This window comes from Delphinus delphis, chromosome 14 (assembly GCF_949987515.2).
Source record: "Delphinus delphis chromosome 14, mDelDel1.2, whole genome shotgun sequence".
Classification (NCBI taxonomy): Eukaryota; Metazoa; Chordata; class Mammalia; order Artiodactyla; family Delphinidae; genus Delphinus; species Delphinus delphis.
In genome coordinates this window covers 21,546,359-21,560,326 of record NC_082696.1, presented here as the reverse complement: position 1 = coordinate 21,560,326, position 13,968 = coordinate 21,546,359, and the positions used below count along the sequence as shown (strand labels likewise).

Sequence of the window (13,968 nt, the reverse complement as noted above, 5' to 3'; positions counted from 1 at the left end):
CCCGCCCGCCCGCGAGGTTGCCCGCGCGCGCGCTCGCGGTCGCGCCGGTCCCGCGGGACACGTCCCGCCAGGGCCCCCGCCCGCCCCGCCCGCGACCAGAGTTCCCACGGCGCCCGCCAGAGCCCTGCGCCGCCCGTCCTCCTCGTCGCCGAGCCCGTCCGCGCCTTTCGCGAACATGGCGCTTGTCCCTTGCCAGGTGCTGCGGGTGGCCATCCTGCTGTCCTACTGCTCTATCCTGTGCAACTACAAGGCCATCGAAATGCCCTCGCACCAGACCTACGGAGGGAGCTGGAAATTCCTGACTTTCATTGATCTGGTAAGGCCGCTCCCCTCCCCCTCCCCCGTCCTCCCCTCACTCCGAGCCCGGGTGTGTTTGTGGGTGCGCCGGCACCTGCGCGCGTGCTCCAGCATCCACGCCGGTCCTCGCCTCTTCCCCAGTGACTGCGTCTGAAGGCCAGGCTGCCCCCGCAGCAGCACTTTCTGTAGCACCCAACGTTATCTGGTAGCTGGGGCACGAGTGGAGGTGGGGCGCAGCCAGGTGGTGGGCTCTTTGGAGGGGAACACACACCTGCTTCTAAGAGGTGGCACGGGAAGATTCTCAACTTAGCAGCTGGATCGAACGACCTTGGTCATGAGCGGCCTCAGACTCGTTCGCCCCCAAGGTGCTTTCCAGAGCACCCACCGTGGGATCAAGTCGCAGCAGCTGAAGGAAACTGGGTATTGTCGAATTACTTGGTGTTTCCTCTGAAAGGACTGTCCTCCTAACAAAGGAAAGAAAGCTCCTCATAAAGAAGAGAAATCGCCTAATAAAGTTGTCTTCTTTGCATCTGTTTTTGCCCATTGTCAGTAATTTACTTCCAACCTTCCCCCACCCCCCAAGAAGCATTAGAAGAGAGAGCTTTTCAAAACGCATTCACAGTGGACTTTATACTTTCCCCATCTTCCCGTGTAAAAGTTCGCAATAGTTTGCATAAGCAACTCCTCTGTTGGCACAATGATGGCCTTGGCAGTTGGAGGGCTTTTGTTTGTTTGTTTGTTTGTTTGTTTTTTAACAGTTTATCCACTTCTGGCACTGAAAGGGCTGGAGAAGTATCACATGAGCATAAAACCCAATAAGGACATGGGGTGGAACCTAGGAACTTCAGGGTGAAAGACTGGCCCAAACATACACTAAAAGATGGTCAAGTATGGACAGAGAATTAAAACAAAAGCTAGGAGTTCTGAGGACTAGAGAAAACGTAGAACCAATTCCTGGATCGCCAGAACTGCCCGTCCAAGGTTATACACAAGGTTGGCTACACAAGCAAGATTGTAATCTCTAATTGTTGACCCTTTGTTTTGATGAAGAGAACTTGACACCTGTTTTAAGATACTTCCAAAGGCTTAGGATGCTTCGAAGATATGCAGTCAGCAGGTTTTTGTATAGAAATACCATTTTAAATTTGTATCATGTTAGATACTTTCAGAGAAGAATTTAAGCCCTTCCCCCAGCACTTTCCAAACTGGGCACCAAGACTGACCAGGGCATAGAGTGTTTCAGGGGTTTCAATTTTCAGTTCCTCAACTTCCAGCTCTTTCTTGAAACTGATCTGTCTCTGAACATGGGTGTTGCCTGCCAGTTCTCCTTTCTTCTGCCTTGTTCATCCAAGGGACAAGCACGTGACAAGGCTCTGTGCTGTATTTATCTGTTCCTTTTAGGATTCAGAAGATAGACAGTTGTCACTAGAACTATCTTCATATTTGATTGAAAAACAAAGTCAGACTTATCTTGACAGAAAGTCTTCTTGAGTTGATTGGCTCGTCATTGAGGATTGGCTCTACCTTTTATGTTATGTAGCAGACTTCCGGAGACTGAAACCTGCAGCCCTGAAGTTCTGATAAATATGTATCAGAGTGTTAGAAATCATGTCCCCTTTTCAACTGTTCAAACTTATGTTAAAAATATTTAGATGTTATTTAAAAAATATGTGCATAGATTTTCAGAATTCTTTTACTGGCTATGTGAACAAAATTTCTCTTGGATCACTACCTTATCCCATTTCTCCTGATCTCACTTTGAGCTGGCCCATTTGAGTGTTGTCAGGGAACAGCACTGAGCTGAAATATGGATGGAAACCCCACCAGAACCATAGAAACTATGAACAGTTCTCAGAAGCACCTTTGCATTAGATATAGTTTTGGGGGCGCAGGGGAGGGGATTAGCAGGTGAGAGCGGTAGAAATTGAGGGTATTGTTAACCCATGCGAGAAATGACAACTCACATTGGCATTGCGTACTGTGTGTTATAAAACAAGACTCACAAGAAACGATGTACCTCTCAGAACCTTTGAGTGACGTGAAACTGTAGTAGAGCCAATCTGACTCGGCTTAAACTGTCATACACTTTATATTTTAGCATTTAGTGGTTGGACCTGCCTATTTTAAATAATCATGACAAATATATTTTTGTCTCTTTCATACTTAAATTCAGTTTGTATAGGGCCTTCAGCCAATCATTCAAACTTTTTATCTCTGTGGCTTCTGATTAAAATATAATAAATCTTTAATTGAGGGTTCCTGTGAGAAAATATGTCTAAAATATATTCAAAGAAACACTCATGCAAAATGTTATTCTTTTTGTTACTAGAGATTTAGAGTCTTTGGAGCTTAAGCATTGTACAGCTGTTACAACAACCAGCCTGTGAGTCCCTACTATTGGTATGAAAAGACTAGGCCACTATTATTTACTCATTTAACTTTTCATTTTTCTGTGTTAAAAAAAACTGAATAAACTTTATTACTTAGTGCTTTGGACATTTTTAATGATTCTAAGCTCATTAGAGCAATTTTGCAAGAGGGTTTAGCTTCTCAAAACTTCAGTGAGAAGGCCCTTGTCCTAGCCAACTTGGATCACAGAGAGTCAGGACATTTATCCTGGTGGCCACAGTCTGATTCCATGATCCACGGCATCAGTGTACCAGAATGTAGCTCAGGAATCTCAGGCGACACGTATCCAGGATCATATGGTTATGTGGCAGGGGCCGTTCCAGCTATATCCATACCTTACTTTGAGTATGAGAGTCATCCCAATAGAATCAGAGCTCATGGTAAAAAGTGAAATGAAAGTTATTGCATAATAACTGCATAATAATTGCATAATAACATAATAACTGAATCTGCATCATTTGAAGAAAATTCATCAGCTGTGATACTGGTTAAGAAGATATTTGAACATTAGTAATGTTCAGTAATCTTATACTGAACATTATTACTGAACTATTACTGATATATTACTGTTATCAGTAATCTTATACTCTTATTGTTATTCCCCAAGAGCTTCTTTTCCTAGAATTGAAGCACTGTAAAAGAACTAAAAGTGCTTCAGGAAAATTCAAGTAAGTAAATGGAATACTGTCTCCACATGATAGGCAGAATAATAGGCCCCCAAAGCATGTCTGCATCCTAATCCCTGGAACCTGTGAGTATGTTAGGTTACATGGCAAAGTAATTAAAGTTGCTAATCAACTGACCTTCAAATAGGGAGATTTGCTCAGATTATCCGTGTTACCCCAAGGTTTCTTAAAAGTGGAGGGAGGCAGGAGAGAAGAGTCAGTTGGAGGAAGATGTGACGGTGGCAGAAAGTCCCAGAGAGGTGCAACACTGCTGGCTTTGAAGATGGAGGAAGGGCCCAGGAGTCAAGGAATGTGGGAGGTGTCTCCAAGCTGGAAAGGGCGAGGAAATAAATTATCCCTGGAGCCTCCAGGAGGAACATAGCTCTGCTGACACCTTGATTTTAGCCCAGTGAGACCCATTTTGGACTTCTGACCTCCAAAACTATAAAATAATAAATTTGTGTTTAAATCACTAAATTTATGCTAATTTGTTGCAGCAGCAATAGATGACTAGTATACTTGGCTCTAAATCCTGTGACCTAGAAAAGAAACCTTAAATGTTGTTGTACTGATGTGGTGACTCAGCTAGTTCTTTATGTGTATTAGATAACTGGTTAATTTTAGTTTTAACCAGAAACTATGCTGAGGAGACATACATGTGACAACAGGCAATGTGAGAATCTATGAAAATGGAATAACTTTGGAAAAACTAGGCCTTTTCTTTACTGTGAAGTATTTTAGAAATTATCATTGTGAAACATGCCATGCTGGGAGGAATACTCTTAACTGGAAATAAGCTGGAAAGAAAAAACAATTAAACTGACGAATGTTCAAATATTTTCTTAACTAGTATCACAGCTGATGGATTTTCTTCAAATGATGCAGATTCATTCACTTATTCATTAATCAAATAATTTCCCAAGTTATATAATAATTGTCCCCCAAAATAATAGAAATGAGGAATCAATCAAACCAACAAACATAAATTAAAAGAAAAAAGAAACTGGATGTTGAGGCCTCAAAGTAGTGCTGGAATACATTGGGTGTTAGGAAACATTTGAATAAATGGAACTTTCCAGATGTTCAATGAGTATTCTCTTCCTGTCCTGTTTCCTCCTAAAAACATTCAAAACACTACAGATTTTTTTTTTTTTGAAATATAGCAACCAGAATTTTATTCAGCTCTATATGGTAGAATGTCTAACACGTGAATAAGAATCAACTTCTTTGAAAAACATGAACTGGACATTTGTTATAAAAAATTAATATTGATTTTGGATTTAAGAAACTGATTTTTAAAGGTTGAAATAGAAATGTGATGATCCCATTTGCTCTAGTTTGTGGTACTCGCCATTTTGATAGTTACCATGTCTTAGGGCTCCATTATATTCATTATTTCTCCTATACTGACTTTCCATTCATGCACAGGCTGAACACCGGTGAGGCCCTACCTCCTCAAAGTATAGTGTGAGGACCAGCAGTGATCTTATCTGGGAGCCTGGTAGAAATGTGGACCCTCCAGCTCCACCCCAGACCTTCTGAATAAGAATCTACCTGTTAATAAGATCACTAGGTGATTCTTTTTCACATTTTAGTTTGAAAAATGCTGCTCTAGGCCATGCTGTTTTTGTTTTGTAATTTAACATGGAATAGCTTGTAGGACACAGCCTTCATATATTAATTCTGCCAACTATATTTAAAACATATTTAAACATATTTCAAAATATATTTAATTATGTCACTTTTACTGTGACATAGTTAAAAACATGTTGTAAAAAATTACAACTGTAAAATAAAAGAAAGAGAAAAATATGTATTTGGTACCAAGGGTGAGCTATTTGTTGCAATTGAGAAACAAGTTTGTCTAATCTTTAGGGAAATCAGGTGAAAAAGAATACACATTTGATTGTATTGTCTCTACTGTTGGAATAAAGGAAGCATAACAATTTATCAGGAAAAATACAATTCCTTCCAGGCACTGACTTTGCAAGGTTATTTATCACTCAGCTAGTCATAAAAATGACATCGGGTAGCATAGCAGGTAATGCCTTTGATTGTTTTCTAGCAGATTATCAATAGAAATATTCTTATTGTTGATGTTTTTTATATTATGATTTTATGAAAGCCAAAGGCATGGTCTTCTGTTTTGACCGGGTGAAGGCATTTTTGTAGAGGTTTAAGGTAGTATAATCTGGGTACTTAATTTTGTTATCTAAATCCGTTTTACAAAAGAATTTGAGAAAACCACAGAGTGAGCAGGATAAATAAGTGTTCAGATGTTGAAAAGCTTGGGGTGTTCAAAGAGCAGGAAATGGTCAAGTATACCTGGAGGATAGATTTTTTGCTTTTAGACACACTAAGAATTTTTGACCTTTAAAAATGTTTAAAAGGGAGAAAAAACTGCGTAAGTATACTAAATGATGCATTTGAGTTTGTCATATTTACTTATATACTTATAATAAAATATTCTTGACCCCATTAAGTGCATGGCTTAATTTTAAATAGGAAATAAAATATCTTGAGAAGAGATTCTACATACTATTATGTAACTATGATACTTAGCTTTGCCAGTCAAAACCGCAGAGTGCCATGTGAAGGCCAGTAGTTCATTGAGTAGTCTGAACAAAATTAGATTGGTTTGTTTTGGTTTGGTTTTTTCTTTTTCTTTTTTTTTTTTTTGGATATTATACAAAGAGGGTGAAACTGCAAATTTTTTTTCAGTACAATCAGACTTGACCCTAAAATGCAGGTAAACTTTAAGGATTAAATAATGCTTTTTCCTAACCTGGGAGAAGAATTTTGAGTATAATACTTTACACAGAGTCCTCTTCCCCCTCTTTGAAAGTGTTTCTTTTGGAGCAAACATAAAATAGGGACCTGGTTTTGTCAGAGTCGGGGAAATAGTTGATGATATAATCTCTAATTCCCTTTCTTAGTTGCAAATGTTATTGAAATTACAGAGTCATCTGACCATGTTGAGGTCACTTCTTTTCCCATCTCTGCCATCCCCCATGTCTGGTATAACATTTAACAAAATTGGTAACTGCTCTTGAGGCTTTCATTTGTTTCTCTGTGTTCCCCTGAAATGTCATATGTTTCTGTGGAAGTGTGAACAATACTACAGTTTTCCATATTGAATCAGATGTTCCTGTGATCCAAGCACACTTGGAAAAAGCTTACTGCTTAGGATTCCATAACAACATAGCTTTCTTTCGCGTCTAGCAGCCTGTGGCTAGACAGTTAAAGGGCCCCTGTCTCACCTGCAGGGTATTCCTGCCAGAGGACAGTGAGTACAGACCCCTCTCTGCATGTGAGAGACCCCTGGATCAGATCCATCGTGGAGGGCAGCAAGGTATGCAATGTTGCTTTGATAGGCTGGATCAAGACAGGCTAATTGGGAATCACCAGAGAAATTGCTTGAATTCACCAAGTGATAAGAATACTGTCATTTTGAATCTTGAGCAAATGGCATGTGTTCATGACAGTGCTTTAGAAGCATGGAATTCTAAAAAGTCAGTGAGACAGTGGTCTAGCCCTTTCAGGTTGACATATTTAGAACTGTCAGGCTGTATTATAACTTAAAATTTTAATTTCAAAAGCAGTACCTAAAATTCCAGAAAATTTGTATAATACTGGAAACCATAGGGAAGCAAATATATTCCATCTTAAGTGTCCCTAATTTTCAGTGCATCTTAGCATTGAAGTGCTTCAAGATGGTATTTTCTTCAGAACTTCATGAATACTCAGAAACACACATAGAGGGAAAGTCAGACCGTATATATATGCATGTATACATTATATGCATGTATGTGTATATATGTGTGTGCACATTTATATATTCAGATTTCAGAAAAATCATATTATTTATAAAAATTATTTTAAAATTATATTTAAATTAAAGGAGATACCAATGTTAGTATTTTGGCAATTGCCTTTTGAGCCATATATGTCCTTTTCTTTGAAACAAAAATTCAATATATACATATGGTTTGTATAAATTTGTTTTTTAAAATTAATAGACACCATAATTCCCTCTTTTTGGTGCGCAGTTCTGAGTTTTGACGGATGCATAGTTGCCACCACCACAATCACCTAAAAATACTAAAATATTCCCTTGTGCTGCCCCCTTAGAGTCAAACCCTCCCCTGAATCTTAACAATCACAGGTTTGTTTTCTACCCTTGTAGTTTTGCCTTTTCTACACAAATATGTAAAGCAGACGGGATATAGTGTTTGAGCCTGGCGCTTTTTGTTTAGCATAATACATTTCAGATTCCTCTCTGCTGCTGTGTGTATCCATAATTTGTTCCATTTTAACGCTGAGTAGTATTTTATGGTATTGATGTATCGCTTTGTTGATTCACTCATAAATTGAAGTGCGTTTGAGTTTTTCCTAGTTTGGGGTGATTATGAGGAAAGCTACTGTAAACATTTGCATCCAAGTTTTTGTATGAACATGAGTTTTTATTTTTACTGGGAGTGGGATCGCTTGGTTATATGGCAAGTATATGTTTAGCTTGATAAAAAACTGCCAGACTGTTTTCCAGAGTGGTTGTGCCACGTTGCACTGCCATCAGCAATGTGTGAGGGTTCCAGTCGCTCTGCGTCCTGTCAGTGTGTGGCATTGTCAGTTTTTCTTCTACTTTAGCTATTCTAATAGTTGTGCAGTGGTATTTCATTGTGGCTTTAATTTGCATTTCCCTCATGACTAATGGTATTAAGCCTCTTTTCTTATGCATTCTTATCATACATATATCTTCTTTACGAAGCGCCTGTTCAAATCCTTTGCCCATTTTAAAAAAAAAGGGTTGTTTTCTTATTGTTAAGCTTTGAGAGTTTTTGTGTATGCTGAAAAGAAGTTCTTTGTCAAATACGTGATTTGCAAACATTTTCTCCCTGTCTGGGAGTATCTTTACCTTTTGTTGGTATAGACAGGCCACAATTTACAATGGTTCGACTTTATGATTTTTCGACTTTTTTATAGTATGAAAGTGATATACATTCAGTAGTAACTGTACTTCCAGTTTTGAATTTTGATCTCTTCCTGGGTTAGTGATATGTGGCACGATATGCTCTTGCAATGCTGGGCAGGGCAGCGAGCCCCAGCTCCCAGTCAGCCATGCGATCAGGAGGGTAAGCAACCAATACACCTACATTCTGTTTTTCACTTTCAGTAGAGTATTCAGTAAATTACATGAGACATTCAACACATTATTATAAAATAGGCTTTGGGTGAGATGATTTTGCCCAACTATAGGCTAATGTAAGTATTTTGAGCATGTTTAAGGCAGGCTAGGCTAAGTGATGATGTTCAGTAGGTTATGTGTTCAGTGCATTTTTGACTTAGGCAATATTTTCACTTTACCATGAGTTTATCAGGATGTGACACCGTGGTAAATTGAGGATGATCTGTAGTGTCTTTTGCAGAGCAAAAGTTTATCATTTTGATGACATCCAGTTAATTTTTGATTGCTGTGTAGTGCTATCTCATTGGGGTTATAATTTGCATTTCTCAAATGGCTAATAATCTTGAACATCTTTTCATGTCTTACTTGCCATGTGTATGTCCTCTTCAGTGAAACAAATAGTATTGTTAAATTTTACTTTTTGTTAAATGTTAAATACATTTGATTTTTGCATATTGACCTTACATCCTATGATTTTGCTAATTCACTTATTCATTCTAGGAGCTTTGTTGTGGATTTCATGGACTTTTCTTTTTTTATATAGACGACCATATCATCTGCTAATAGAGACAGTTTTCTTCCTTTCTAATTGTCATGGCTTTTATTTCTTTTTCATGTGTTGTTGCATTGGTTAAGACTTCTAATATGATACTGAACATAAGTGGTGAGAGTGGATATTCTTGTCATTTCTTTTTTAGGAGGAAACAGTCTTTTGCAAGTAAGTATAATAGTAGCTATAGACTTTTTATGCATATACCCTTTATCAGTTTGAGTACATTTCCTTCTGTTTCTTGTTTACTGAGAAGCTTTTAAAAAAAATATCGTAAATGGATGTTGAATTTTGTCAAATGATTTTAACTGCGTCTATTGATATGTTCATATGGCTTTTTTTCCCTCTTAATATGGTGAATTACATTGATTGATTTTTGAATATTAAGTCAGTCTTACACTCCTGGGGTGAATGCACTTGGCTGTGGTATATTGTCCTTTTTATATATTGCTTAATTTGATTTGCTAATATTTTGTGGATTTTACCTCTCTGTTAATGAGGAATATTTGTGTGTAGTTTTTTATTTTTCTTCTTTGCCTGACTTTGATATTAGTGTAATGCTAGCCTTATTCCTCCTCAATGTTCTGGAAGAGATTGAGCAGAATTGGTTTTACTTCTTCCTGAAATTTGTGACAGAATTTATAATTGAAAACCACTGGGCCAGGAGTTTTCTTTGTTGAAAATTCATTTTGGTTGATTTCAAGATATAGGAGTATTCAGCTTATTTCTTTCTTTTTCATTGAGATTTGGTAGTTTATATCTTTCAAAAAGTTGATCCATTTCATCTAATATCAACATTCTTTCCTTATCTTTCTCTTATTGTCTTTAGGGTCTGTGGTGATAACCACATTTCATTCCTGATATTGGGAATCTGTGTCTTATCTCTTTTTTCTGTATCAGTGTGGCTAAGGACTTCTCATAAGTTCTTTGTTTTTCAAAGTTCAGCTTTTGGATTCACTGGTTTTTTCCTATTGTTTTTCTGTTTTCAATTTCATTGATTTCTGTTTTTAAAGTTTATTACTTTCTCCCTTTTGTTTTGGGTTAAATTGGTTCTTCTTTATTAGTTTCTTAACTAATAAATCTGTGGAAACAGATTGTTTATTTATTAAATTGAGTCCTTCTTCCCTTTTAAAACATTTAATACTAAGTACTGCTTTAGTTGCATCTCAAAAGTTTTAATACATTTTATTTTCATTGTCATTCACTTCAAAATATTTTTTAAATTCCTTTGAGTCTTTCTATTTAAAAAAATTATCAAGTCTTTGTTTTTGGAGCAGTTTTAGGTTCACAGCAAAATTGAGAGAAATGTAGAGAGATTTCCCAGATATTCCTTGCCCCCACGAGAGTCTTTCTATTTTACAATGGTTATTTAAACATGTGGGGTTTAATTTACACATTTTTGGCTATATCTGAGATATCTTTCTATCATTTGTTTCTAGTTTAAATTCCATTATGATCAGAGATCATTTTCTGCATGATTTCAATTCTTTTAAATTTGTTAAGTTTGTTTTTATGGCTAAAATATGGACTATCATGTTGAATATTTCATGTACACTTGAAAAAAAAATGTATTCTTCTCTTGTTAGGTAGAGTGTTCCTTAAATGTCAATTATATTAAGTTAGTGGGTAACGTTGATCAGGTCTCCTATATCTTGCTGATTTTCTGTCTGCCTGCTCTCTCATTAACAGAGAGGAGCATTGAAGTCTCTCTGTAATCGTGTAATTGTGTAAAAGTGTAATTATGGGTTTTTCTATTTCTTGTTTCAGTTTTATCAGTTTTACTTCACATATTTTGGGGCATATACATTGTTAAGTACATACACATTTAAGAATGCTATATATCTTGATGAATTGTTTGTTTTATGATTATAAATATTCTTCTTTTTCCTTGATAAATTTCCTTGTTCCAAAGTCTGCTTTGCTTGATATTAACATAACTTTTCCAGCTTTCTTTTGATTGTATATTTTTTTCATCCTTTTACTTTTATCTTACCTATAGTGGTATATTTAAAGTGGATTGTGTTTTGACAACATACTGAGTCTTATTTTTAAACTTATTTGATAATCTCTATACTTCAGTAGATACCATTTACATTTAATTTAATTATGGAAATGGTTGGATTTAGGTCTACCATTTATTATTTGTTTTCTTTTTCTTACCCTTTTTTTGTTCCCTCATTCCCCATTTCCTGCCTTCTTCTGGATTATGTGAGTATTTTTTAGTATTCACTTTAATTTAACTATTGGCTATTTGGATTATCTCTTTGTATTATCATTTTAGTTGCTGTTCTGGGATTATCATATACACACCTCACTTTACACAATCTAGAGTGAATAGTTGACCGCTTCAATTAAAACATACAAACCTTATCAATTTACCCTCCCCACTTTATGTGATAATTGTCATATTAAGTACATCCAAATAACTTGAGAACTCCATAGACAATATTATAAGTTTTGCTATCAAGTCAAATATTTTAAATAACTTAGTAGAGTAAAATAGTCTGTTATATTTACCCAGATATTTACCATTTTTATTGTTCTTCGTTCCATCCTTGTGTCTGTATTTCCCTCTGATATCATTTCCTATAAGCCTGAGAACATTTTTTTAGCATTTCTTTAAGAACAGATCTACTGGCAACAAATTCCTTTAGTTTCCTTAATCAAAGACTTCTTCTGTTTTGCCTTCAGTCCTGAAAGATATTTTCACTGGGTATAAAATTCTGGTTAATAGTTCTTTTATCACTTGAAAGATGTTGTGTCACTGTCATCTGGCCTCTGTGATTTCTGATGTGAAATCTGCAGTCATCCAAACCATTGCTCCCTTGAATGTAATGTGTTGTTTTCCTCTGGCTTGCTTTAAGTTTTTTCCCTTTATCTTTAGTTTTGAACAGTTTCATTATGATGTGTCTGGCCCTGTTTTTATGAGTTTATGCTATTAGGGATTTGCTGAACCTCTTGAATCTGCAATCTGATATCTTTCACTCAATTTGAGAAGTTTTCAGTCATTGTTTCTTCAGATATTCTTTCTGCATCCATCTATCTCCTTTATCTCTTCTTCTGGGACTCCATTGATACGAATATCAGACCTTTTGATTATTGTCACACAGGTTTCTGAAGACATGGGTTTTTTTTCTTTTTTCAGTCTTTTTTTTCCTCTCTGTTCTTTAGGTTGTATAATTTCTATTGATTTGCCTCCAAATTCACTGACTCTTTCCTTTGTTATCTGCATTCTGCTATTAAGTGCATACAAGGAGTTTTAAAATTTCAGCTTTTGTCTTTTTCAGTTCTAAAATTTCCATTTTATTCATAGCTTCTACTTCTCAACTAAGCATTTCTATCTTTTATTCTTTTAAACAATGTTCACCTTTTATCTTATGGAAGATCATTGAAGAGCTGTCCTAAAGTCCTTGCCTGATAATTCCAACGTCTGGGCCATTCTTGGAAGTGGCATTTGTTAATTGTCTTTTTCCTTGAATATTGATCAGATTTCTGGCTCTTTGTATGTCAAGTTATTTTTGAACATACCCTGAACATTTGGAATATTATGTCGTGAGACTCTGGGTCTTGTTAAAGCCCTTTGGAAAACGTTGACTTGCTTTTCTGTTTGATTGTTTAAGAGGCAATCAATCGAGTTAGGTTCTAACTTCATATTCTGTCTCATAGTGGTTCTGATGTCAGCTGAATTTTCAAAGATTTTGCAGTGCTTTTTGGATCTTACTGGAGCTTACACCACTCAAGGGTTAGTCTAGAACTACGGTAATGTTTTCTATGGTAGTTCAGGTCTTGATGCATCTGCTATGCTTCTTTAGGTTTGTTCTGGGCAGGTCCAAGACTTATGTCAGTTCATAACATAGACTTAGGAGTTGCTTCTTTTCAGCTCTCTTCTCTCCATGATTTCTCCCATACTCTACAGCCCTCAGACACTCTTTTCCTTGGTTTCTCTGGCCAGAAAGATGGAGTTCTCTCAGAATCTGAGCCTCCTATGCTGCCGTGCAGTCCTACACAATTGGAACGTCTTTCACAGAGAAGCAGCAAGAGAAAAAAATCCTCTGTAAGAAGGCCTTTTCCCAGTTTCTCTGGTTTTTCTTGGGGTTTTAGATACATGTGCTGTTGCCTGTGCAGCTCTGTGACTGGGCCTGGCCTCAGAGCACGGCTGGGAGAGAAATGAAAGGTGAAAAAAAAAAGGGATCTCCCTCAAAATCTCCAGCACACAGCAGTCTTTTCCCCATACCTCTGGCAGAGAAGAAGGCGTTTCTCCTGGAGTTTTTGCTGTCTGTACTTGCTGCACAATTCCAGAATTCAGCTTGCCCTCAAGTCAATTCTAGGGAAAAAAGGAAAATAAAAATTCATGGATCTCACCCATTATGGATCCTTAATTCAAGTTTTCACTTTAATTCCCAATACACCTGGTATGTGTACTTTTCTAAGTCCTTAGGTGGTGGTTTTTGTATTCTGTTGTGAGTTTTAGTGGGAATGATAGGCTGCAGTCAGCTTTCTCCATCATGGCTGGCACTGGAAGTAGCTTACATATCATTTTAATACCTATTTTTTCCACCTAGAATATTTTGTAAATATTTTTCCATGCCATTATACATTCTTCGATAACATCATTTTTAATGACTGCATATTCCTTTTTTTTGTTTTTGTTTTAAAGAAGATGTTGGGGGTAGGAGTTTATTAATTAATTAATTTATTTTTGCTGTGTTGGGTCTTCATTTCTGTGTGAGGGCTTTCTCTAGTTGTGGCAAGCGGGGGCCACTCTTCATCGCGGTGCGCGGGCCTCTCACTATCGCGGCCTCTCTTGTCACGGAGCACAGGCTCCAAACGCACAGGCTCAGTAGTTGTGGCTCACGGGCCTA

The 13,968-nt window shown here is 37.1% G+C and overlaps 1 protein-coding gene across 1 annotated transcript in view; it reads left to right on the top strand.

Moving 5' to 3' along the window:
* The window catches only part of AIG1 (androgen induced 1), a 234,054-nt gene that overhangs the window by 170 nt on the left and 219,916 nt on the right, over window positions 1–13,968 (top strand). Inside the window, 1 exon segment of the mRNA XM_060029870.1 lies at window positions 1–316. Within this exon segment, the coding sequence (XP_059885853.1) occupies window positions 1–316 (316 nt within the window).